Source organism: Acanthochromis polyacanthus, chromosome 20, assembly GCF_021347895.1.
Source record: "Acanthochromis polyacanthus isolate Apoly-LR-REF ecotype Palm Island chromosome 20, KAUST_Apoly_ChrSc, whole genome shotgun sequence".
Classification (NCBI taxonomy): domain Eukaryota; kingdom Metazoa; phylum Chordata; class Actinopteri; family Pomacentridae; genus Acanthochromis; species Acanthochromis polyacanthus.
Genome location: NC_067132.1, coordinates 26,492,361 through 26,517,125, shown reverse-complemented (window position 1 = coordinate 26,517,125; position 24,765 = coordinate 26,492,361). Strand labels below are relative to the sequence as shown.

At 37.6% G+C, this 24,765-nt stretch overlaps 1 protein-coding gene across 2 annotated transcripts; it reads left to right on the top strand.

Annotated features, from left to right (window-relative positions):
• The first annotated feature begins 870 nt into the window (after window positions 1–870).
• On the top strand, window positions 871–24,765 carry LOC110966068 (E3 ubiquitin-protein ligase RNF31). Of its 2 annotated transcripts, XM_022215309.2 has the most exons (24): window positions 871–1,077; window positions 1,787–1,995; window positions 2,119–2,265; window positions 3,339–3,494; window positions 3,591–3,647; window positions 4,539–4,671; window positions 5,077–5,238; window positions 5,314–5,464; window positions 6,959–7,110; window positions 8,465–8,589; window positions 10,464–10,694; window positions 12,282–12,623; window positions 14,489–14,674; window positions 15,926–16,132; window positions 16,324–16,497; window positions 17,243–17,341; window positions 18,888–18,977; window positions 19,068–19,182; window positions 20,989–21,101; window positions 21,693–21,806; window positions 22,440–22,488; window positions 22,634–22,730; window positions 23,895–24,060; window positions 24,302–24,765. In XM_022215309.2, the coding sequence occupies exons 2-24, from the start codon at window positions 1,789–1,791 to the stop codon at window positions 24,362–24,364; spliced, it is 3,336 nt and encodes a 1,111-aa protein (XP_022071001.2). In that variant the 5' UTR covers window positions 871–1,077; window positions 1,787–1,788; the 3' UTR covers window positions 24,365–24,765. The 2 variants fall into 2 exon arrangements, with proteins under 2 accessions (XP_022071001.2, XP_022071002.2); XM_022215310.2 differs by lacking the exon at window positions 3,591–3,647.

Genomic DNA, 24,765 nt, shown 5'->3' with positions numbered 1-24,765 from the left:
TAAGCCCTAAAACATGTAAAATTAGCCCTTCAACATGCAGAATAAGCATAAAAGTATGCAAGACAACCAAAAACGAAGCAAAAATAATAAGGAAATCACTCAAAATGTCCCTCAAAACGACAAATGATCGCTAAAATGACTGCAAAACGTGCACAATATTCTCAAACTGATGCAAAATGACAAAATGACTGCATAAAATGACATGAAAAATATTTTTAAAATACAGTTTACTTCATATAATGCAATCTTCCACTTGCCAAACAGTGACTGCAGCTCAAAAAACTTGAATAAAACATTTTTAATCCATCAAAATGACTTGATTTCATTCATGAAACAATACAGCTCATAGACTAATTGCAGAAGAAATTATTTATTTATTCTGTACATGAAACAAAATATCAGTTTACTGCAGAAGAGAGAAAAAACACAGAAAATATGTATTTTGGACTTTGTTTTTCTCCTTAAACATTCTTGAACTTTAACCTACATATTTTTCAAATTAAATTTCATTCTAAGTTCTGTTAAATGTATAATACTAATTGTTATAGTTATTATTGTTATTGTTGTTGTTCTAGTTAACATGTTAGAATTAATGTGGTTGTTTTTATCAGTTTAAAAAGTACAAAAAGTAAAAGTGCAATTCAGACTTAAAACCTATAATAATACAATAATAATAAACAAATAATAAAATATATCTAAATATAGCTGATAAACTCTACTGTTCTGTATAAAATCATCTGAATAAGTTTTTAAAAATATGCTTTTGAACCTTAACCTACGCATTTCTTATGAAATGCTATGTTATGTTAATTTTAAAAACAAAACAAAGCATAGCAGCTGCTTTTACTTTTTCAACATCCGCTTTTATTTTGAAATGTGACAACCAGACCGAAAGTGCAGCAGTCTCAAAAAGGAGTTCCGCGTTTTAAAGCAGCTTTAGCAGCTGGGTGAAGCTCCGACTTTAACCGCTGAAATCAGTTAAAAATACGGTAATAAAACCGGTGACAGCGTAAATATTTATCTCTGGGCGGCGGAACGTTGACGGAACCTTTGACCGGAGGCCGAGCAGCGGAGTCGGTAAGTTACCGAGTAGCTGTGCGGCTCCTTTTAAAGTTTCATTTTCGGCTGCGGTGAAATGTTGACGCCTGCTAGCTTAATGTTTCTGACTTTAACACGGAGAAACTAGAAGATTTGAGCCCTAACTGTGGCTGGTTTGTGTCTAAATGTAAACAAACATGGCTGGTTGGGATGTTAGAGGTTTAACACGCAGCTGTTTTCATCCACACACTGAACTAAGATTAGCCCGGACTTTCCCACTCAACGTGTCGTCATTTGGGAATTAAAAGTGAAATTAAGGAGGAACACATAGACTTTACAGGAAATATGAGAGAATTTATCCTGATTCCTGGTTTAGCAGTATTAGTAACACTGCATTTTTGAGTTTGTATTGAATAGTTTTGACACGTTGCCATTATGTATATGTATGTATGTATGTTTGAGTTAGATTTCTATTTGAAGAGCTAAAATAATCATTACAAAAGCTGTGACTATCATACATTAAATTAATACAATAGTAATAATAATCAGAGCCTTTCTATGTAAAATCTCTGACATTAAAATATTTAGGTAACTCGTCTAAAAATTGCACATTCAGAAATTAAAATTTAGTAAAATAATAATAAAAGACAAACCCTGGGTGAGACATGCTGATTGTCCTAAATTGCAGCTTTTCTGATTGACTATTTGCTGTATTTTTAAAATGTTTTTCTGAATTGCATCCTGACAGCGATGAGCAGCAGCACCTCAGCGTCGGTTCAGATGGACGAGGTCCGGAGAAGAGCCCAGTCGCTGCTCTCCTCCTCGGGTTTGGCACAGGATGTGAGGGCTGAAGTCCAGACGATGGCGACCATCCCACTGCCTCTGTCGGAGAAATACCGTCACCTCATGGCGGAGGCCATGCTAAGAGAGAACACGGCTGATCGCAACAAACACGAGGTGAAGTTCTCCTCAGCAGCACCTGGATGGACTTCAATGAGTAGTTTACATGACAAACAGTTGTTTTTAAGGTGTTGTAACCTTCACGGCGTTACTAATTGGTCAGCTTTGTCTCCACATCAGGTCCTGGAGTCCTTGAGCCGACTGGTCAAGGCCTTGAGCATCCTGGAGAAATACGGCTGTAACCTGACCAGCCCGACCAGACCCAGATACTGGAGGAGCGTCAAACACAACAACCCGGTCTTCAGAACCACCGTGGACGCCGTCAAGGTGAGCACAAAATATTCAGCTTTTATAACAGATTTGGTTACAATACCCCTGTACTATACTTTATATCAGGGGTGTCAAACATGCATCCCGTGGGCTAAAACCGGCCAAAGGGTCCAATCCGGCCCGTGGGATGATTTTGTAAAGAGTAAAAACTACAGAGAAGACATTAACTGCAGATTATAATGTGCAGAACTATAAATTTAAAATAATTTATGGACAAGTTGTTATAAAGTAAAATACTAGATTTCTCAGTGTTCTTTTGTCACTCGTTTGTGTCTCATTTTTGTAATATTTTGTCTTGTTTTTGGGGGGGTTGTTTTTTTTGTTTCTCTCATATTTTTGTCATTTTGTTTCTTGTTTTTGTTGTTTTGTTTACTTTCTGTCACGCTTGTATTTTTGTCTTATTTTTCTCATTTTGTGTTTCGCGTTATTCAGTGTTTTGTGTATCGTTTTGTATATTTTTTTGTCTCATTTTTGCCATTTCGTTGACGCTTTGTAACTTTTTGCCTAATTTTTGTCTCTTTTCTTTTTTGTTTCGTGTTGTCAATTTTTTTGTCGTTTTGTCTTTCGTTTTTGTAATATTTTGTCTTGCTTTCGATGTTTTTGTCCTTTCTTGTCTGACTGTTGTTGTTTTGATCATGACTAAATGTTTTGTGTCTTTGTAGACACTCTGATCTGTCAGCTGTAATGTGTAAACGATAAACTGAGGCATATCATTGCTGAAATTTAACTTATTTTTTTGAAGAAACTTCATGTTGTTCATCATGTTTTGTTGATTAAGTCTGAACATTTGAAGAACATACTTTTCTTGCACAAAAACAAAGGAAAAATTTGGAGTTTTATGGGCTAATATGCAATAGTTTAACTGGTCCGGCCCACTTAAGATCAAACTGGCTGAATGTGGACCTTGAACTAAAAGGAATTTGGCGCCCTTGCTACATATGTATAATACCCCTGTACTACACTATGTATGTACAATAATTATAATACTACAATAGAATACTCGATTACTGAAATAATCGATAGTTAAAGCAGTTAAAAATGAAGATTTCCATCCTGTTTTTTGCCCACAGGGAGGCCGTAGAGTCCTGTATCTCTACGGTTACACCAACCAGCAGGTGGACGGCCTCAGTTTCCCAGATGACGTCACCGAACCAGACGCCGAGAAGGTCTCCGCGGTGACGCTGGAGGTCATGACGCTGCGCTCCGAGGTGGACATGCTAGTGAAGGTTTGTTTCCGATCGCCGCTAACATCCGTGTGCTGCCGTTTCTGTGTAAGCGACTCACCGTGTTTCCATGTCCGGTTTGTGTCTCCGTTTGTTTAGGGAACCCATCCTCACATAGAACACTTCAAAGATATCATCCCATTTGTCATCCAGCAGGTGTGTAACTGCATTTCTAGCAGCTGACTATTCAGATGTGTGTCACTGAAGTCCAAAATATATCATGTATGCTGTGGAAAAACATTATAAATGTGCATAATCTCCTTGTTTTTGAGTTCTCCCAACAGACAGGGTTGATAAATGACATGAATTTTTACCTATATGACATATTCACACCTAGTGTTGCTCATGTTTGCACGTAAATGTGTGATGTAAACATAAATCTGAAATCAGGTGTTAATAGAAGGCAAACATTCAACAGGTTCGTCAATATTTTTTGGGAGAATTGTTTTCTGAAAGTCACCCGTTGACCCGCTTTCAGCATGTCTTTTTGCGCATTGAATTCCAACGGTATCTCCGGACCTATTAAAGATAAAAGCCTAAAAGTTTCCTAAAAGTTTCTTCCACTCACTCATAAGAAAGTAGATTTTTCTCTCTAGGATATGTGCCGTTGTTTTTTTGGAAAGTTTCAACTCCTGTTTTGCACAGAGTTGTTAAAAAAAAATGACCAAAAAATCGTATTTTAGTGGATTTTGACGCATTTCTAAATCATTTCTAGCGATTTAAAGAAGAAGAAAGTCTCACCGATCTTCAGCTACCAGGCAGTAGTGCAACAGAGCAATAAAAAACGGATTTAATTCGAATTAATGAAGGCCACAGGAGAGAAGTGAGACAGAATCGATAATAGGAGATTAAATGGAGACATGGGTTTTATTTTTCCTGCATGTATCAAATATTTAGTGTTTTATTTGCTGCTTAAATGTATTTTTTCTTCTTAGAATTGTCTCTACTAGTGTTTGTGGCTGGGAAAACACTAAAATAAATGAAGAATTATGTATATTATGTGTGTTATATTATATATTTTGTGTATGATGTGTAATTGCTCTCCAGAATAAGCCGGTCGGCGACTCGTTGGTTGTTTTACCCAAAGAGGAGCAGCAGGTCGACAAACCTCTGATCGTATCTCCTCCTCCTAAACCACTTCAGAGTCCAGCAATCGCACAAATCCAGAAACCAGCAGCAGGTGAGCTGCCGACACACCTGAAAACCTGTAAAATATGACATATTTGACCTCAGAACTGAAAAGAAGGTTGTTTTTCAGAACTGGTTGAGCAGCTTTGACAAGTTTTAGCACAAAAACAACAAAATCTCTGCAAGTATTTGACATATCAAGCTGAAATTTCACAAATATGTTTCTAGAGATTGTTTTATACTGTAAAAAAAATACCACAAATCAGCGACGGTCAAGGAGAAATTGTTGGAATGACTTCAAAGAAAAAAAGACTGAGGTATAGGAATAGGCCGGCAAGTTTCCCACATAGATGTTCTGAAATGAGACTAAAACCACTGAGCAGCTCTCATTATTAGTATTTCTGTTGCCTCTAGAAGCCTAAACACACTCTGTTTCCTGTTTTCTCTTCGTTTTCAGCCTCTCCTGCAGCCGCTCAGTGTAACTTGTGCGGCGGCGCTTCGTCTCTGCTCTGCCCGTCCTGCGACAATCAGCCTTTCTGCGACGCCTGCGACGACCTCTATCACCGCCACCCGTCCAGAGCCACCCACAAGAGAGACAAGATCCAGAAAACCAAGCAGGGTACGACATGTTACGACAAAGAAAACAACAGACGTACAGGTGTGTTTGATGCTAACTGTCGCCGGTTTTTCGCAGAGACGTGCAGCATCTGTGGCATCGCCGTCGTCTACGCTCAGTGCTCCACCTGCATCCAGAGGTTGTGTCTGAATTGCGACCGGCTGTTTCACTCCCATCCGGACCGCAAAGGACACAACAGAACCACGGTCACACCTGCAAAGACGGCCAGGTGAGAGGGAGGAGCTAAATGTAGTGCAGATGAGTCAGACATTAAAAGAAATACGATATCACATTTAAAAGAAACGTCAGCTTCACGCACCTAATTATTATATTTATGAATTTCCCGCCAAAAAGTCAAAATAACCTGGCCTTTCCAGAAAATATGGAAATAATCGACATCATTTAGTCCACATTCACTGAAATGTCTGTTTTTGTGAAGACAGAATTTAGAAAAAACATATTTTTATGACAGAAATTTGAATAAAATATATTTTTACGTTCTGTAGCAAAGAAGACAACAACATGTGGAGACTATGCTCAATAGACTATAAAGTAATTTATTTAACCAAATAAATGAAGATAACAAAACAAAGAATTAATTGATCAAACATAGTCCACTAAATCAACGAAAAAACAAACGTATTCCTCTAAACAAAAGAAGAACCAAACATACTTCTCTAAACAAAAAGGAAAAAACCCAAACTAACAGCAGGTGTGGGAACCCAGAGCCAGACTGACTGCTCTGAGCAGCACTTTGCAAACCCAGCCCAGAGGCCACGCCCACTTCCTTCCAGGTGCGAGCAATTACACCTGATGATTTTCTGCAGCACCAGGGCTTGGAGGAACCTCCTCCATCCATCACACAGAAGTTTGAAGTAATGTGTATTTTTATACCAGAATTTAGAAAAAAGTATGTTTTTATGACAGAATTTAAAAAAAAAAAACTAAATTTTTATATCAGAATTTAGAAAAAAGTATGTTTTTATGACAGAATTTAAAAAAACTTACATTTTTTATATCAGAATTTAGAAAAAAGTATGTTTTTATGACAGAATTTAAAAAAACTTACATTTTTTATATCAGAATTTAGAAAAAAGTATGTTTTTATGACAGAATTAAAAAAAAACTTACATTTTTATATCAGAATTTTAAAAAAGTATGTTTTTATGACAGAATTTTTTAAAAAACTTACATTTTTATATCAGAATTTAGAAAAAAGTATGTTTTTATGACAGAATTTAAAAAAGAAATTACATTTTTATGACATAATTTTGAATAAACGTATATTTTAAGGACAATTTTGAAAGAAAAATAAAGTTTTTATGACAAAATTTTGAAAAAACTGAGACTTTTATGACAGAAATTTGAAAACACGTATATTTTCATGACAAAACGATGTATATTTTTAATTACAGAAGTTTGAAAAAAAAATTAGATTTTTTTTTATGAAAGAATTTTGAATAAACATATATTTTAAAGACAGTATTTTGGAAAAAGAAATTCTGCCATAATTTTGAAAAATAGTCACATATTTCATTAGTTAAATAGTCTATAAAAGTATTTGATGACTTAAGCTAAAGCTTCAGCCCTCGTCATTCAGTTTTTCATAAAAAAAAGTAAATGAGCAGAGAGTCCCTGATGATTCGAGCTGGAGTAACCCAACAGTGAACAACCAAAGCTGGAAAGTAAATGCAGTTTCTTCGTTTCTTTGTTGTTGTTTCAGTCCGTCTCTGTCGCGGTGGGAATGTGCCCACTGCACCACGGTGAACGAGATGAGAGCCGTTCTCTGTACGACCTGCGAACGTCCTCGACTCGCCACGGCTGCAGCCCCCGCTCAGGAGAGCCCAATGTCGGTTCCTTCTTCACCGAACACGGGTGAGACGAATGATGAACTCTGTTCATGCGGCGTTTTTCAGGAAGGAAGACGTTAAAACATTGCAGCGAAACAGTTAGATGTAATGCAAGCCCCATAGAATAGAGTGGATATGAGAAAGACCTTAAATCATTCAGAAAAGTGGAATTTCATCTCCATAAACATTAAAGATTCAGGGAGATGCATTTTAAAAACCCTGAATCAAAATTTTCACCACCAATAATTACCTTTTTGTTTATTCTATTTACTGATAAATTAGGAAGTGATTATTTACTTCCTACAAGCGAGCTCTTGTGCAGTTGATTTTGTTTGTACATTGTCTCTGCAGAAATAAACCAAACTAATTCATTTTATTGTCACATTGCACAGTGTGGCAGAAATCCTGTCGCTGCTTTTACATAATCATAAAACCAGAGTAAGAAATGTCCAAATATAACCTTTTAAAACCTTTACAACAGCCTGTTGTTGTAAAGATTGATCATTTGGTGTATTAAGAGCGCTGTAAAAGCAGTAGTGTAGCTGTTAATTAGTGTAGAATACAGAAAATGAAAGACAAAAGAGACAAATCGGTGAAAAAATATTCAAAGAAATTTAAAAATAGACCTTTGCACTAAATGTTAAGAAGCTTATGAGTTTTAAACTCTAATTTAGCTGCTTAAAAACGACCTTTGTACTTAAATATTGAGCAGTAAATCTGACTTTTTCATGGAAAATGAAGCAGTTATTGTTTTAATGATGGATTATTTGTGTTTCACAGTAGCCTAACTGTGATATAATTAGACTGAAGGGCCAAATAAATGAAGAAGGTTGCTAAGACATACTTGGAAACTAAGAAATTCAAATTTGCATGGCATGTTAAGTAGCTTAGTAGTTTTTAACTCTAATTCAGCTAAATTACATTTTTATGTGAATTTTGCGGTTTTTGTTGTAAAGATCGATTATTTGAAGATGTAAAATCACCGTGAGGACAAAAACAGGTGAAAAAGTTGTAAAGAAATAACTGAAAATGTAAAAAATACAACTTTGCACTGAAAATAGGAGCTCATTAGTTTTTGACCATCATTGAGCTGCGTAAAAATGACATTTTTACCTAAATACTGAGTAGTAAATCAGAATTACTCGTGAAAATGAAACAGCTATTGTTTAAAAGATGGACTATTTGTTCTAGTAAGGTTACTATAAAAAGAAGAAATACGACTTTGCATGACATGATGAGTAGCTTAGTAGTTTTTGAAGGTAATTCAGCTGCATAAACATGACATTTTTATGTGAATTATGAGCAGTGAATCAGAATAACCCCTGGAATAAGAGCCCGTGTAGTGCAGAGAAGTTTATTTTTGGTGTTTTGTTCCTCAGAGTGGCGGTGTAAAAGCTGCACGGTGGTGAATCAAGGCAGCAGCATCCTCTGTGAGGTGTGTGAGCGCCCCCGTCTGGCCACTCGGCCGCCCGTCGCCCCGGTGCTGTCCGACTCTGGATCTAAGGTTTGTCTCTTCTCAGGCTTGAATGAGGCGTCAGAACTAAAAGTTCACTGTTAAAACCATTCACAAAATGGTATCTGTTCAGTTTTTAACGGCTGGTTAATGGAAATGCACAATATTCAGAATCTAAATAGAGAAATAACTTCATCTAGGGTACTTTATTGTAGGTTTTGTTGTACGTAATGTTAAGACGTCTGAGGTAAACCTTGCTAGTACCACACTGGACCCCCTTTTTGCCTTTAGAACTGCAGTAATTCCTTGTAGCATGGATTCAGCAAGAGATTTCAGTCCATACTGACATGATGGTACCCAAAGGTGCTCTATTGGGTTGAGATCTGGTGACCGTTGGAGTAAGCTCATTGTCATGTTAAAGGAACCAGTTTGAGATGATTTGAGACTTAGAGCAACAACGCTTAGGTCGACTGTGTTCGTCCTAAGGAACCCAACGTGACCCATTACACCACCAGTAACCTGAAATGTTGATATAAAGCAGGTTGGGTTCATGTTTTCAGGTTGTTTGCACCAAATTCTGACCCTACCATTAGCAGAAATCGAGATTGATCAAACCAGGCAAGGCTCTTCCAGTCTTCTATTGTCCAAGTTTGGTGAATTTTAGACGACATGAAAGCATGCATCCAAGGTTCAAGGTAGATTTGTTTTGAGGAAAGATGTTTTCATTTGGCATTCCTTTACAAAACACACAGTGAACCTGACAGACAGGTACTTGATCGAGTGACAAGACAAAACAAAGAAGTGTTCAGTGTTCCACCATTCACCAATAAAACCCTTGAACCTTGAACCTTATGACCACAGTGGACCTTCTTATGGCTACTTCCAGCAGGATGATGCTCCATATCACACATTTTATTGCGTTCACCTGTTTAACTGCTCATTAACGCAACCGTCTAACCCAGAACTGGACAATAGAAGATTGGAAAAGCGTTGCCGGGTCTGATGAGTCTCCATTTCTGCTGCAACATTCGGACGGTCAAAATTAAACGACATGAAAGCACGGATCCATCCTCGGTGGCTCAGACTGGTGCTGTAATGATGTGGGGGATATTTTCGTGGCACACTTTGGGCCCCTTGGTACCAGTTGAACATGATTAAAACCCTACCAGATCATTGTTCCTCACCATGTCCATCCCTTTATGACCACGGTCTTCTGATGCTACTTCCAGCAGGATAAAGCTCCATGTCACAAAGCTCAAATCATCTCTAACCGGTTTCTTGAACATGACAATGAGCTCACTGTACTCCACCAGAACCTTTGGGATGTGGAGGAACAGGAGAGTGGCATCATGTATGTGTGATGCCATCATGTCAATATGGACCAAAATCTCTGAGGAATGTTTCCAACACTTTGATGAAAGTATGACACCAATAATTTAAGGTAGTTCTGAAGGAAAAAGGACGTCCAACCTTTTGCCAACAAGATGTACCTAATAAAGTGGCCAGGGACTGTATGTATGTGTATAAATGAGCACTTAAAGATTAAACATTGTCTGACTGGAATGTTTATCAACCTGAAGATCAGTCTTTACACCTTTATCTACTTGATGGCTGGTTGATTGAATCGTCCATCCTGATGTTTGGTAGAACGTAGCCTCCGTTTTCTTCTTTTAAGCTTTATTTCTCTTCATCCGTATTTTTAGTGATGCTGGAGGGAAAATCTTCTGATGTTCTTCTGGTGCAAACTGACTAAAGTTAAATGAATCTGCTCAAAAATAACAGATCTGGTTCAAAATGATCCCAGACAGGCATCGTAGATTAGCGTTTCCCTCACAGCAGTCGATTTATGCAATAAAGTGCTTTTGTTTCCATTCAGTCTGTTCAACATTAATCTAACTTGTCTTTTTTCTGTCTTCGTCTCACAGTGGACCTGCCAGTTCTGCACCTACGTTAACTCCAAGCCCTCGGAGGTTTGCGAGATGTGCAACTTGCCCTGCAAAGACTCGGCCGGAGTTTCCCTGCCTCAGCCCGAGCCGCCGTCCATCATGAAGAGTCCGCCTCAGCCGGTTCTGAAGCCGAAGCCCAGAGTCAACATGGATGTGAAGAGACAGAACGTGATGAGGGAGGACGGACTCACGCTCGTCCACCAGATAAGAGTACGGAGAGAACGTCAGACAGCGTTTTAAATAATAGATTCTCCCTTTTTAGTGCAAGAAATTAGCTGAGAAAATGTGTTCTGTCAGCTGGTGAATCAGTCGTCTGCAATCAAAGAAAAAGAATTAAATCTGCTGATTATTAACTCAAATAATCAATTAGTTATTTAGTAACTAAGACATAGATCAAGTAAGAATAATGATAATAATTTCTGTCAGAATTTTTCAAGGTTCAAGCAGCTTAATTTGCTCCAAGAGATTTATTTTTGCTATAATCTGAGACAAACAAAAAGCTGCTGCCGTTTAATAATCAGTTTTGCTTGTTACTAATAATCAGAGTAGCTTTGCAGATTGTAGTTTAGATAATTAATTGAATATTTATTTATTTTAAACGATTTTTCAACAAAAAGAGATGAAATGTATGCTTTTCTCAGTTTTATATCACTGTAAATTGAATATATTTGGGTTTTGAACGCTTAAAATGCATCTCTTCAAAGTAATAAAAAAGTAGTAAAAAACAAAAATGATGGAATTGAAGGATAAACTTTATCATGTGCTGATTAAACAACACATTTACTTCTTGTTCGTAGCAGTCCACAAACTCTCTAAAGTCTACTGCATAGTACAACTAAAAACTTTAAATAATTTATCAACAGAAAGAGACAAAATCTAAGCTTTTCTCAGTTTTATATCACTGTAGATTTAATTTATTTGAGTTTTGGACGCTTTCAATGTAAAAATGTGGGTTTTTTTTTACAGTTCCTAGCTCTGATAAACTGCAGTTTTGCAGGGTTTTTAAAAAAAAAAAATAGAATATAGCGTTTTAAACGTGGCTGCATGTTAAGCTTTGACTTGATGATGATGTCACAGATGAGTAGTTCAGGGACCGTCAGAAAATAGAAACTCCAATGATTCTTTCTGTTTTTTTTTAGTTTCTGGCTGCAACAAATGGTGTGATTTTAAAGACTTTAAAGTCTTTATATAAGACAGCATGCATGATTAATGTTTGGTTTTCTGACCGTTGAAGTTTTGCAGTTTTTTGCTTGAAAAATATGTTTGTTTTTTTTACAGTTCCCAACTCTGATAAACTAGTTTTTACAGATTTTTTCACATAAATAGCGTGACTGCATGTTCAAGCTTTGATTTAATGATGATGGGACAGATGAGTAGTTCAGGGACCGTCAGAAAGTAAAAACTGGAGGGATTCTTTCTATTTTTTTTTTAGTTTCTGGCCAATATGCATGATTGATGTTTGGTTTTCTGAGTGTAGAAGTTGGGAATTTTTGCATTTTATTTCTTGAAAAATGCGTTGTTGTTTTTTTACAGTTCCTACCTCTGATAAACTAGTTTTTTCAGATTTTCTGAAGTATATAACGTGATTTTAAACGTGACTCAAGCTTTGATTTGATGATGATGAGTAGTTCAGGGGCCGTCAGAAGGTAGAAACTAGAATGATTCTTTCTTTTTTTTATTAGACAACATGCATGATTGATGTTTTCTGAGTATTGAAGACTCAATTAGTTTTCTGTTGGTCAAATAGCTGACGAATCCTTTAAATTCTCTAAGATATTTTCTGTTTTTTATTCCCAGGAAGCGGAGAAGCGAGACGTCAGCCCAGAGGAAGTGTACGCCGCTCTGTGCGTGTGCGGCGGCAGCAACGTAAACCCCTGTGATTGGCTGACGTTGGAGCTTCCTCATCTGCTGGAGGAAATCTGCGCCATGGCCGAATCCGTCCAGCTGAACTACAGAACGGGGAACGCCGGGATGCAACCGGAGGTGGAGCAGGACGGAGGGGAGGCGGAGCAGAGAGGTCCGATCGCCGCCGGCGACGGCATGAAGCTCTCCAGAGCCGAGGCTAAGCTGGCCTGGTTGGCCGCTGGAGGCGACACCGACAGAGCAGTGAGACAGCTGCTGAGAGATCGACAGGTCAAGGTAGGAAAAAACTCACTTATCAGAGAAGAAAATCTAGTTTAATGAAGTATTCAAACACTCTGAGTTCACCTTCAGCAATGAAAGATCTTTAAAGGACCTAATAAAACTCATAATACAAGATTATTTGGTTAATCATCGACTATTTTGATAAATAATGAATTGATTTGAGTCATTCTTTAGGGGAGAAAAGTCAAAAATTCTCCAATTTCGCTTTTAAAAATGGAATATTTTCATATTTCTTTACTCCTCTGTCATCTTTATGTTCTCAAAGATGTTAAGATGTTAGTATTTTCTAGTTTCTTTTCTCTTCTGTCAAGTTTATGTTGTAGCATTTATGTGAAATATTGAGTTGACAAAACAAAACATTTTCCATTTAGACCCTGGATCTTAAAATGTGACCCTCAGGAATGAACTTTCAGTGGCTGCAGTCGCTTATTGGCAGATGAAAAACGTAATTATCTGAGGTGAATTGATCCTACAAAGCCATTTAAAGTGATAAGAAATTGGTTGTAATCTATAACAGAGCAGGTAAAATAACACAAAGACACGAGAAAAGCAGGTGTAAAATGTGTAAATATGATTATTTTCTGGTTTCTTTCCACCTCCACGTTGGTAAAATGTTTGGGTTGTGGACAAAATAAAACATTTGTTATCAATATTTTCAGACCTAAAAGGTTTTTAATATGTATTATCTTACATGCTGTAGGCAGAAAGCAGATTTGTTGTTTTTTTGTTTTTTGACATTATGCGCCAATAAAACCGAGTTAAAGCTTATGAATTTTGAACGTTTTATTGCCCTGTTTTTATAGAAAACTAATTATTGGACAAAGCGATACATTTAGAAATTTTAATTAAATATTCAATAAACACGAAAATACTTTATGGATTAAACAGTAATAATCAATGTAATGTCTAATTTGTATCGTGATTGCAAACTCTTATCAAACCTGGCAACCGAATTTTGTCTAAAATTCTGTTTTTATGATTAAATTTTTATGAAAAGGCCTCAGAATAATTCAATATATTTAATAAATAAAGTGTAGATATGATGTATTGACACTGAAACGACATCAAATTGTGCATTTTTTGTGCAAATGTAAAGAAAACAGATAATCTGAGCGAAATTATCACTTATTCTTTTAACTGTAAGAAGAAAATGCAGCGTAGTTTCACAAAAACACTTCAGAAAGTGTCAGAAAACAGCGGTCATAGTGGTTTATTAATACTTTCCAAAGCTTTATTTTGCATATCAGTGAAGAACAGTTAATAAAACAAAGCTGGTCACGTGCAGCAGCTGGAAAAACACAAATATGACCCGAAAGAAGAAGAGGTTTTGACCTGTTGGCCTCAAACTGGCGACCGCTGCCACCACAAGAGGAAGAAGTCGGTTTCCCCGGAGTATTTCTGTCTTTATTCAGGAGTGAACTTTAACACCAGGTGGCGCTGGCAGTTTTTATTTTGATCCTACACTCTTCCATTAGTGTGTCAAAAATAAGAATCGGTGTGTTTTTATGCCATTTTTCTGTCATTTTGGTTCAGAATAATAATTTATAATATTGTTGGTATTCTATTTTTGTCCACACTAGAATGATTTTATGCTTGAAATATGTTTATTTTTCACTTTATATCACGTTTTGATGACTGGAAAAAGAAGAATATTATACAGAATTCATCCATGTTGTTGACATTTTTCCCCCAGCTTGTAGGACATGAGTGTATGTTGTCACATAAAAGCATGAACGACACACGGAGGGTCACATGTTGCTTCACCTTTACAGACGTTTTAACTATAAATGGACAACTCAACATAATGAGACCAGAATGTGACATTTAGCCGTGGTTTGTTCGTCTCTTTTCGTGTTCAGATGAGGGAGCTCCACTCTCTGGGCTTCAGAGACGTCTCCCAGTGTGAGGAGGCGCTGAGGCAGAGTGGAGGTGAGGTGAAGGGGGCTCTGTCTCTGCTGCAGCGCCCCGTCCTGGAGCCTTTCCACCAGCGCATCTGGGTCGACCAGCCGGAGCCGCCCATCGATCCCAAACACCCGGACAAACAGGTTAGAGCCGGTTTCAAGCAAGGTCATTTTCGAGGAAACGATCATGGCACACATAACGAAAAAGCTATGTTTGTTTTAAGTTAAAATAGTGTCCTAAATGAATAAAATTACCTTTTATTGCTAAATATCGTTAGCCTCGTGGTCATATTTTGGCCTCACGATTACATTATTAATAAAAAAATGTGTTTTTTCTTCTTTTCTGAAAACTTAAAACATGACTGAGGCCATTCTGCTGAGAAGCTAACAACATTTATTTGCTTTTTCTTCCATCTCAGCATCGAGAAGCTGAGAAGCTAACAACATTTATTTGCTTTTTCTTCCGTCTCAGCATCGAGAAGCTGTCCAGAGACGTTTGTTCTTGTTAATTTAGGCAGACTGACGACTCCGTTTAACCCTAGGGCATGAAAACAGCAAGCCAAGTGCAGGAAGCAAACGCAGACAGGAAGACGATTTAATCATATTCCGCTGGAAATAAAATAAAAAAAAACATTTTTACCCTTTCTGGCTGGCATATTAAAGGCTGTTCTTGAAGAAATTCAGATTAATATGTAAATTTTTTAACCCTCGTGTCGTCCTGCGGGTCAAAATTGACCCGTTTTAAAGTTTAAAAATGTGGAAAACAAAATCTGTTTTCACAGTGAAACTTGTGATGTCCACATTTTCAACATTTTTGGGAAATCTTTGAACATTTTTTGTTGGAAAAAAAAGAAATGTTAAAAATGTTTCTTAAGAACATTCACAAAAAAATCAACCAAAATCCAGCGAATTTCGCTGGATTTTGGTTGATTTTTATGTGAATGTTCTTAAAGAAAATGCTAGAAGTTTCACTGATATATATGAAATCACTTTAGATATTTTTAAGATTTTTTGGGAAGATTTTTACTCATTTTTTGAAAATATTTACAAGAATTTTCTTGCCAAATTTGGGGATTTTTTTTAAAATAAAACTTTTAAGGGAAACTTTTAAGGAATTATTGGAATTTTCTTCCTGAAGAAGGTTTTGGAAATTTTCAGAAATTTGGGGAATTTTTTTGCTGAATTTTCAGACAAGGAAACAATATTTTTTGGTGCCTGTAAATGAGGACAACAGGAGGGTTAATATAAATATGAATGTTTAAAGTAAATTGTATATAAACAGATTTAATTCCCCCGGTGGCTGGGTTAGACGACAGCAGAGACCGTGTTTTTACGTGATGGAAAATGTATTTTTATTGATTTTTTTTGCTGCTGTTTTCCGTGTCGTCCCTTCAGAGGATGTGCAGGCGTCTGCTGGCGTTGTACGACCTGCCCAGCTGGGGGCGCTGCGAGCTCGTCCTGTCGCTGCTGCAGGAGCCGGACGTCACCTACTCCCTGGAGGACGTGGTTCAGGCCGTCAAGGAGTCGCACGACAAGGACTTCATCCGGCGTCTGCTCAACAACGAGTGCCCCTGTTGTCTCAGCATCTTCCCTCGTGGAAAGGTCTCTAAAACCTAGCATGCTTTATTACGAAAACAGTTCATCGAAATGTGTTTCTGTAAACATTCGAGGCGGCAAAATAATCCACCGAATCTCATTTTGGGCTCACAACAGTTATATGAAAGGTTTCTGTTAAGTTTTGTGAGTTGTGAGACCCATGAAGTGGACGGTTTGCTCTCCTTTCCGTCCTCCAGATGCAGTCTCTGACGTCCTGCCAGTGCTCCGTTTGCCACGACTGTTTCGGGCAGCACTTCACCATCGCCGTCAGAGACAAGCACATCCGAGACATGGTGTGTCCCGTCTGCAGCGAACCGGACATCAACGACCCCGAGCAGCTGGACAGCTACTTCTCCACGCTGGATATACAGGTGAGCCGAGAGAAAATATGGAAATGTGGCGATGGAGTAAGCACGGAAAATCTGACGGGTATCGGAGAAAATAAAAGCACCTGAAGGCTTCCAGAAGTGTCTTTTAACAAACGAATGCCCTCAATCATCAGTGAATGTTTGCTTTTAAACACAATTTAGCTTTTATTTCGTTTTGACTAACTGACCTGAGAATTTATCTTTAAATTGTGTTGAAAAACTAATTTCCACCACAGAAAATAATCTCTTACGTTAATTGATATTTGCATTTATTTTATGCAAGTTTAAAACAGAGGCTTTAAAATGTAGCTTTCACCAGATTTATTCCACAAATAATAATCTTCTTCATGATTACAAAGTTGTAAAAGACAGTAACTACATTCAGAACTGTAGGTTTTGCAAATTCTCAGAAATTTGGGGATTTTTTTTTTTTGCTGAATTTTTGGATTTTTTTCAGAGAAGGAAGCGATATTTTTTGGTGCCCGTAAATGAGGCCAACAGGAGGGTTAAAACAAACAAACTCCAATATTTTCACACAGTTTTATTCACTCAGACAAAGGAAATGGAGTATTTTGTTAAAAAATGTCAGTACTTGGATGGAATTAAATAGAAGTTTAAAAATGTAACTCGGACAAAAACACAAGAAATGACTCCAACCACACCATGCTGAGGGACGTAACAGTCAGAATTCAGTGCTAGATTTTCTGTACAAACTGGTAATAACTGCTGTTTTGCTTTTGTCTTCCAGCTGAGGGACTGTCTGGAGGGCGACGTCTACGCCTTGTTCCACCAGAAGCTGACCGAACACACTCTGATGAATGACCCCAAGTTCCTCTGGTGTTGCCACGTGAGTTTAATCAGATTTCACAACCGGATTTCCTCCTCCGCCTGTAATTTACATGCCAGCTTTCAATTCTTACTTCCCTGTAGCTGGTTTGGTTTATTCCTGGCTCCGTTATTGGCACCGGAGTTCACTGTGAGTAAATCTGGAAGTAGAAACAGTGATTTGTTAAATAAAATTCACATCTGAACTCTAAATTAGCGACTGTAATGTTGTAGCGTCTTCATCTTAATGTAGCAGCATTAATCTTAATTAAAATGAAGAATGTGCTGCATAAATAACAGTAATTTGATATAAATTAATTAATAATTGGTTGATCCATCCATAATCTTAATGATTTAAATTAATAAGGACCATAATTATGGAGTTTTGGTGTTAAATCTGCTGCTAAAGATCATTTTTCTCACTAAAAAATAAGCATTTTAATATGTTTATTAATCATTTGGTCCATGAAATGTCGACAACTTGTCCGATCAAAAGCCTCCAAATTAAAGATAATTGCTTCTTAAAAATACCTGAAAAGGTTAAATCAACTGTTAAAATAGTAGCTGGTTATTTTTAACTCTCTCAATAATAGTAATAACTAAAAATAATAATATTTCAGAGCCTGACTTAATGTCATCAAGGCCCTTTTTTTTCTAAAATACTAAATTATTCAATTTACTGTAATAAAATGACACAAGTTCTCACATTTAAGAAGCTTAAACTATCAAATATTTTCCTGAATGATTAATAAAATTGATAAAAAATTTCATATTAATCATTTCAGCTCAAATAATAAGAACTAATAGGAAATACTGACAAATTTAGAATATAAAATTGATCATCTTTGCATAAACCATCAAAGATTTATCAATTAAACTGATTAATCTGTGATTTCTTTTAAAGAATATAAATATTCTCTGTTTTTTCTCCTCTTCTATGACAATAAACTGACGCCATCTTTGACATTTTTCGGTATTTTTTAGACATTTTGTGGAACAAACAATAACTCGATTAGTAAAGAGAGCAATCAAGAATCAAAATAATCACCAGTTGAGGCTCTACTTTTAATGATTTGATGATGAAACAGGTTGTAAATTGTGTTTCTGGTGCTGCTGAAAGGACTTAAATAGATTTAGATCAACTCTGGAGAAACTGTTATTCATTAAAACACCAGAATGTGTTCATCCGCCACAGAAAATAGTCCCTGAAATACACTGACTGTCTACGCCTTGTTTGTCAAAAAGTAGGCATAAATAGCTTCCTAACCTTGTCAAGAGAAGAATAAACTACACGTTTTATGTTACGATTAAACTGCAGGTGGTTTATGCTCAGTGATTTGTTTTATATTTTAGCATTTCTGCAACAAACATTTGCACATTTTGAGTCAATTACTGCTCAAAATAAGCCTAAAAGTGTTTTAATAATGATTTACAACCCATTTTTTTGTTGTAAAATGCTGCCTTTAGCGTCATTTTTCTTCCCTTTATGTTGACTTTTGCTGTGAAAATGGGCCGACAAAAGCACCTAAACATCTAAAATGTGACTTTTTTCCCCCCGCTTTAATCAGTGCACCTCCGGTTTTATCAATGACGGAGACCAGCTGAAGGTCACCTGCCCGTCCTGCCGCAAGAGTTTCTGCGCTCAGTGCAAGAAACCCGTGAGTACAATCCTCGTTTGTCTGTCGGCGTTATCTCAGAAATGAGGGAGGAAGACCCGCCTTGAATCTGAACCGTCTGTGTTTTCCCAGTGGGAGCCTCAGCACCAGGACGTGACCTGTGAACAGTTCCAGCAGTGGAAGAGGGAGAACGACCCGGAGTACCAGAGGCAGGGTCTGGCCGGATACCTGAGAGACAACGGCATCAGTGAGTCTTCAAAGAGACCGCAACGGTTTCACTTCAGTTTCCTGTTTGTGCGTCGCTCGGCCTCACTGTTTAATTTAGATGTGATCCATCACCAGTTTACTGACTTCTGTGTTTGTTTTGCACTTTTCTAAAGGCCTCTTCTCAATTTTAGTACCAAAAAAACACAATATAGGTTCAAATATTCCCACTAAGCTTGATTATTTCCCCTTTAATGCTACTTTGAGGTTCTAAATGACTGATTTTCTGTGTCTTCTGTGATAGTATTCTGAATATATTTGGATTTTTGGTGGAACAAAATAAGCAATTTGATGACAATATATACTAAATATTTCTACTAAACTGCATTATGTCCACTTTATTTTCATCCCCGCTGCAGTAATTTGACAACTACTGGAGAAAAAAACACCAGAAACCTCATATTTTTATTTTTAAATATCATATCCATGCTATTATTATGCTTCAAGGAGGCGAAATATTAATATTTATAATTTAATGCAGTCCAGCATGCCGGGCTGCCACCGTCTACTACCTGAGTAATAAAAATAAAGTGGAATTTTTTTTACATTTTCCACATTAATTGATGATTTTCAAGTTTCGGAGACACGATCAAACACAAAAATCAGCTTCATATCAGCTGTTATTACATTAAAATGGTGCTTATAGGTTATATTTTGTCAATAATGGTCCAGTAATTCAATGCTTTTTCTACTTTGAGCCTCTAAATTACTGATTTTCTCTGTCTTCTGTGATAGTATTCTGAATATATTTGGGTTTTTGGACTGTTGGTGGAACAAAACATGCAGTTTGATGGACTTACAGGTTTAAATATTTCTACTTATCTGCTTTATTTCCACTTTATCTTCGTCTCCGCTGCAGCAGTTAGTCAACTTTATTTGATGTGAGGCTGCATTTCCTTAACGTTCGGATTTATGAACTGTCTGTTTCATTCCTGCATACCAACGTCTGTGAATTAGGTAGGGTGATCAGAAGGTCAAGAGGTGGTTTTCCTCTCAGTCGACACTTTTATGACTCTTATCAGGTTCTAGTGGAGCTCGGAGGCATCCTGCTGTCTCCAAGTGGTCCAGATTTACAGCTTTGGGTCTCTGGTTTCTTTGTGTGTTGCTCTGGAATGTTCTGCTCCTCAGTCCGCTGCAGTATTTCCGAATATATTTGGAATTTTGGGTGGTCAGTGGAACAAAACAAGGATTGTAATGGGCATTTTTACCGTTTTCTGCTTCACAAATGAATAAATAATCCAGAAAATAATCACTGGAGGCAGCTTAAGCTTCATATATGACTTTTTTTTCGCATTTTTCTTCACTGTGGGCTCATTTTTAAAGTCCTGCACCTCTTTGGAAACAGAACAACCATGGCTAGAAGGAGGGAAAACTCAGACATTTCTTTATTGGAATATGACGAAGTTAGAATGCCATAAATCGTAACACTAAAAGACGAAAATTGAATTTTCTACTTAAATTTTCACAGCCTCACACTTCTCTGCATGTAAGTTTTGAGGGTTAAAACACCCCTTGGGGCAATTTTAAATGCAAAAAATGGTATTTTTACTGAAGCAAATGATGTAAATATTGAATCCACCTTTCCACGACCAGTCTTGTTCCATTTTTTTGTGAGTTCAAAGCAGAGGAGAGGAGATAAAACTGAACTTCTCAAAGCTGTAAAACAGAAGTAAACATGTAGGAGGAAGTGCAGAGCTTCAGCCGTCACCTCTGACTTTACAGCTTTAAGTATTTACTAAACAGCCTTTAGAATACGCGTATTCACCGGTTTATTGTTGTTTTTTTGCAGCTTGTCCTCACTGCAGGTTCCAGTACGCTCTGACCAAAGGCGGCTGTATGCACTTCAGCTGCTCCCAGTGCAGATACCAGTTCTGCAGCGGCTGCAACAACCCCTACCACAAGGTGAGCTCAAACAGAAGCTCCTCAAACAACAAAACGCAGACTTTCTTTGACTAAATCGGCTCGCAAACACTAAAACTCCAGTCGGAGATGGAAAGAATCGTGGTGATGGTTAGCAGCTTTCTGTTAACTCAAACCTTCTGCTTCAAACTTGGTACATTTTCACATAAAATGAGGCGTTTATTGCATCAAAGTCAAACGATCATTTGCAGCTGCTTCAGTCAACCCTCCTGTTGTCCTCGTTTACGGGAACCAAAAAATATCGTTTCCTTTGTCTGAAAAAAAAAATCAGCAAAATATTCCCCAAATTTCTGAACATTTGCTGTCATGTAAGACTAAGAAAATCAGCTTTTTCTCAGATTTAACAACTTAAATCAGTTTTTTTTGCCATTAGTGCTTGAAACATGACTGAATTATCAGACCTCATTTAACTCAGTAGGTTTGTGATCCGACTGTAAATCATTTGTAGAATCGTACCAGAATCTGCCGTTATTTCTGGAACGGAAGCAGCGTTCAGCCACATTTCTTTGACCTCACTTAAACCTCGTCTTCCTCACTAACCTGCGGTCGGATCACGGTGTTTCTGTGCTGCAGACGGTGTGTAAGACGCCTCAGTGCAACTACAACGGCCTTCATGCTCACCACCCTCGAGACTGTCTCTTCTACCTGCGGGACTGGGAGCCCAACAGGCTGCAGGCGCTGCTGCAGGTAAAACCACAACTCCTTGTTTTGTTGGTTCTTCTTCAACAAAAACTATATTTAACGCCAGAGGTGGAATCTCAGAGTTGCCGTATTTTTGCAAAAGCGGTTGTACGCTTGTGAGGTATTTTTTGACTCTGAAAACAAGAATTTAGGATCATTGTGCGCATTAAATATGGCCCAAAATGACTTCAATAACTCAGACTGAAAACAGTTCATAAAGACCACTTTGTTACGTACACGATGGCGGTCTGTAGAAAACTGCTTGGATCCGATCTGTGATGCAAAAAGCGGTTGGAGGCCGCTGATCTGGAGGACGTTAATGAAGCTTTCTGGATTTTAGTGATGAAGAAACAGGGCTGTATAGCTGAAGGCTGTGTTTTAAAGCGTACAAAAAGCTAAATGAAACCAGTGTTATGTTTAAAACACAACTTTATTTCTGCCAAAAGCACTTTCAAACTTTTTATCTATTAACAAAAGATGTTGTTGTTGCTGATTTTTCACATCTTCTACTCGCTGCAAGTAAATATTTAGAGTTCCTGTGGTTTTAGAAGATATTTGACGCCAGTGTAACTGAATGTTCACCAGACTGAGTAAAAAGTAGAAATTAAAAGTGTATTTTTGATCATTTTTCCCCCTCAGAGGTGCGGTGTGGACTTCAACACAGATCCCTCCAACGGAACTCAGACAAGTAAAGCAGCTTTTTGTTTATTATAATGAAGAAAGTGTTGTTTGTTGTCCCAAAGTTCTCGAGTTGGCCTGGAATACAGACAGAAAAGTGTGGGACTACTTCAGCTTTCCTTCTCTGATTTAGCATTTTGTTTGTTTCCATGCAGATACTTGTGGTGTGATCGAGCAGAAAGACGAAGGCGGCCGACCGGAGGATTCAGAGTGCGGCATCCAGACTCAGCCGGGACAAGCTGGACTCTGCGAGTGAGTAATAAATCTGTGAATCACAGACAAACCGCACATGAATCATCGTAAAAGCTGCTGCCAGTTAGATTGTAGAGAGTGTAGACGCACTGTAGCAGCGGCATCAGAGCCTTTTGGAGATTTAGTTTGCCAAAAAAACTGTGCAAAGTTTTTGATTTTTACAAGGGAAAGGTGTCAAAAGTTTAATCAGTCTTCATGAATCCTTCTTTAAACCTGCAGAAAATGATCTTTTTCCTACTCTGGGGCAGCAGAAACTTGCCAAACAGCTCATTAAAGAGACACATTACAGGTGATTTGGAGTTATGTTTGTGTCTAAGTGCAATATTCACCTCATTTTTTCTCTTTTTGTTGTTCTCCTGAGGGAACTATCTGACTCTTTGATCACCTGTGGATCTCTGGCTGAGCTTTTTCTCTTAAAACAGCGCTGAGAATTCACCAGAGAGCTAAAAAATGAGCCGAAACTCACGATAAAGCTGCAGATCCAGCTGCTACGAGGGATTCCTGTCACTTTGACACAGTTTCTTTACTAAATCTCGGCTGTGTCATGCCGTTTAAATGTCAGTCCTTGTGGTGTGTTCTGTGTAAAAGAACTTTAAAAAGCTGAAATCAAACGTTCACTAAGCATCAGGCTCAAAGTTCCTGCTGCTTCTCATGTTCATTCTTTCCTTGTCAGGTCATTTGTGGCCTGTTTTTTAATTGTCCAGCAACATGTTGAAATGAGCTTGGTTGGGATTCGAGCATGAGTCTTTTTATGACACAGAATGAAAGAATTTATTCAGTACAGATGTTTTAAAGCTAAACATGATGCACAAGTCTTCTTCAATTAAGCTTAAGCTCTGAGAACAAATGAGCAAATCAAAGTGTCTAAAGCTGCAAAAATCTACATTTTGTAGATTACATTTCATTTGTCTGTATGTTATTTACTTAAATTGAAGATTTGAGAACTAATTTAATGTCCAAAAGGATTTAAAGCAGCTTATTTACATTTTAATACCCATATTAACGAAGAGTGACGTCTCCCAGGTGGAGCTTACTGTTACTGCACTGATAAATGCTGTAATTTTGGGTTTTAGGGTTCAGAGAGCTGAAGTTCTCTGCCCAAATTTCCCTCTAGGCTTTTTTTAAATTGCCTCCTAACAGTGAGTTGTGTGTTTGCATCTGCAGGAAACACTACAGAGAATACCTGGTGAGTCTGATCAATGCTCACTCTCTGGATCCAGCGCTGCTCTACGAGCCCAACGAGCTGATTCGGGCCTGTGAGAGATACCTGGTGGACAAACAGAGAGCCGACAATGAGGAGGACGTCGTCTACCACGCCAGACTGCTCAAGGTGGGACACTGACCCACATTCATACGGTCATGGACTATGCTAGGACACAGTAATACGACAACACATGAATGTAAAAAATTGCCACCAATATATATAAATACACAAAAATATAAAGTCGTCATTTTGGACGACAAACTAAACTATGACATTTTTTTTACGTTTTGGTGACTTTTCATGACAACATGCTCTACTGTGAATGTGTGTGAAGAAAATTATGTGTTGTTATTTTTCCCCCCTACAGAAACTGATGGAGGTTCCTCTTGGAGAAAAAGTTCCTCGAAACAAAAAGACTCCTGAACATTAGAAATCAGCCTAAATCTGTTCTTTGAGCACTTTGACGATGACATCAGCTGCTGTGACCCTGGAGAAGCTGTTTAAATCCCCTGCAGAGGAATCCTGGATCCCTGATTTAATGTCAAACAATGAGAAAAAAACATGCATTTGTGTGGTGCTGAGAAACATGAATTATTTTCCACTGATGAAACTATTGGAGCGGGTCTTTCGGATTTTCTACAGTTTGTAATGCCTTAAAGAGACTAATTTGTGTGGTGGGTTAGAATCTTGTGCGAGTCTGACATTTTAATGATTTATTTGTTGCACTTGAATGAAAAAAAAATATGTTTAGAAGTATTTCAGAGAAATGTAGCCTTACTGAGCAACGACATGTCAATAAGCAAATTAAAAGTTCTTTTTTATTATCAGGAA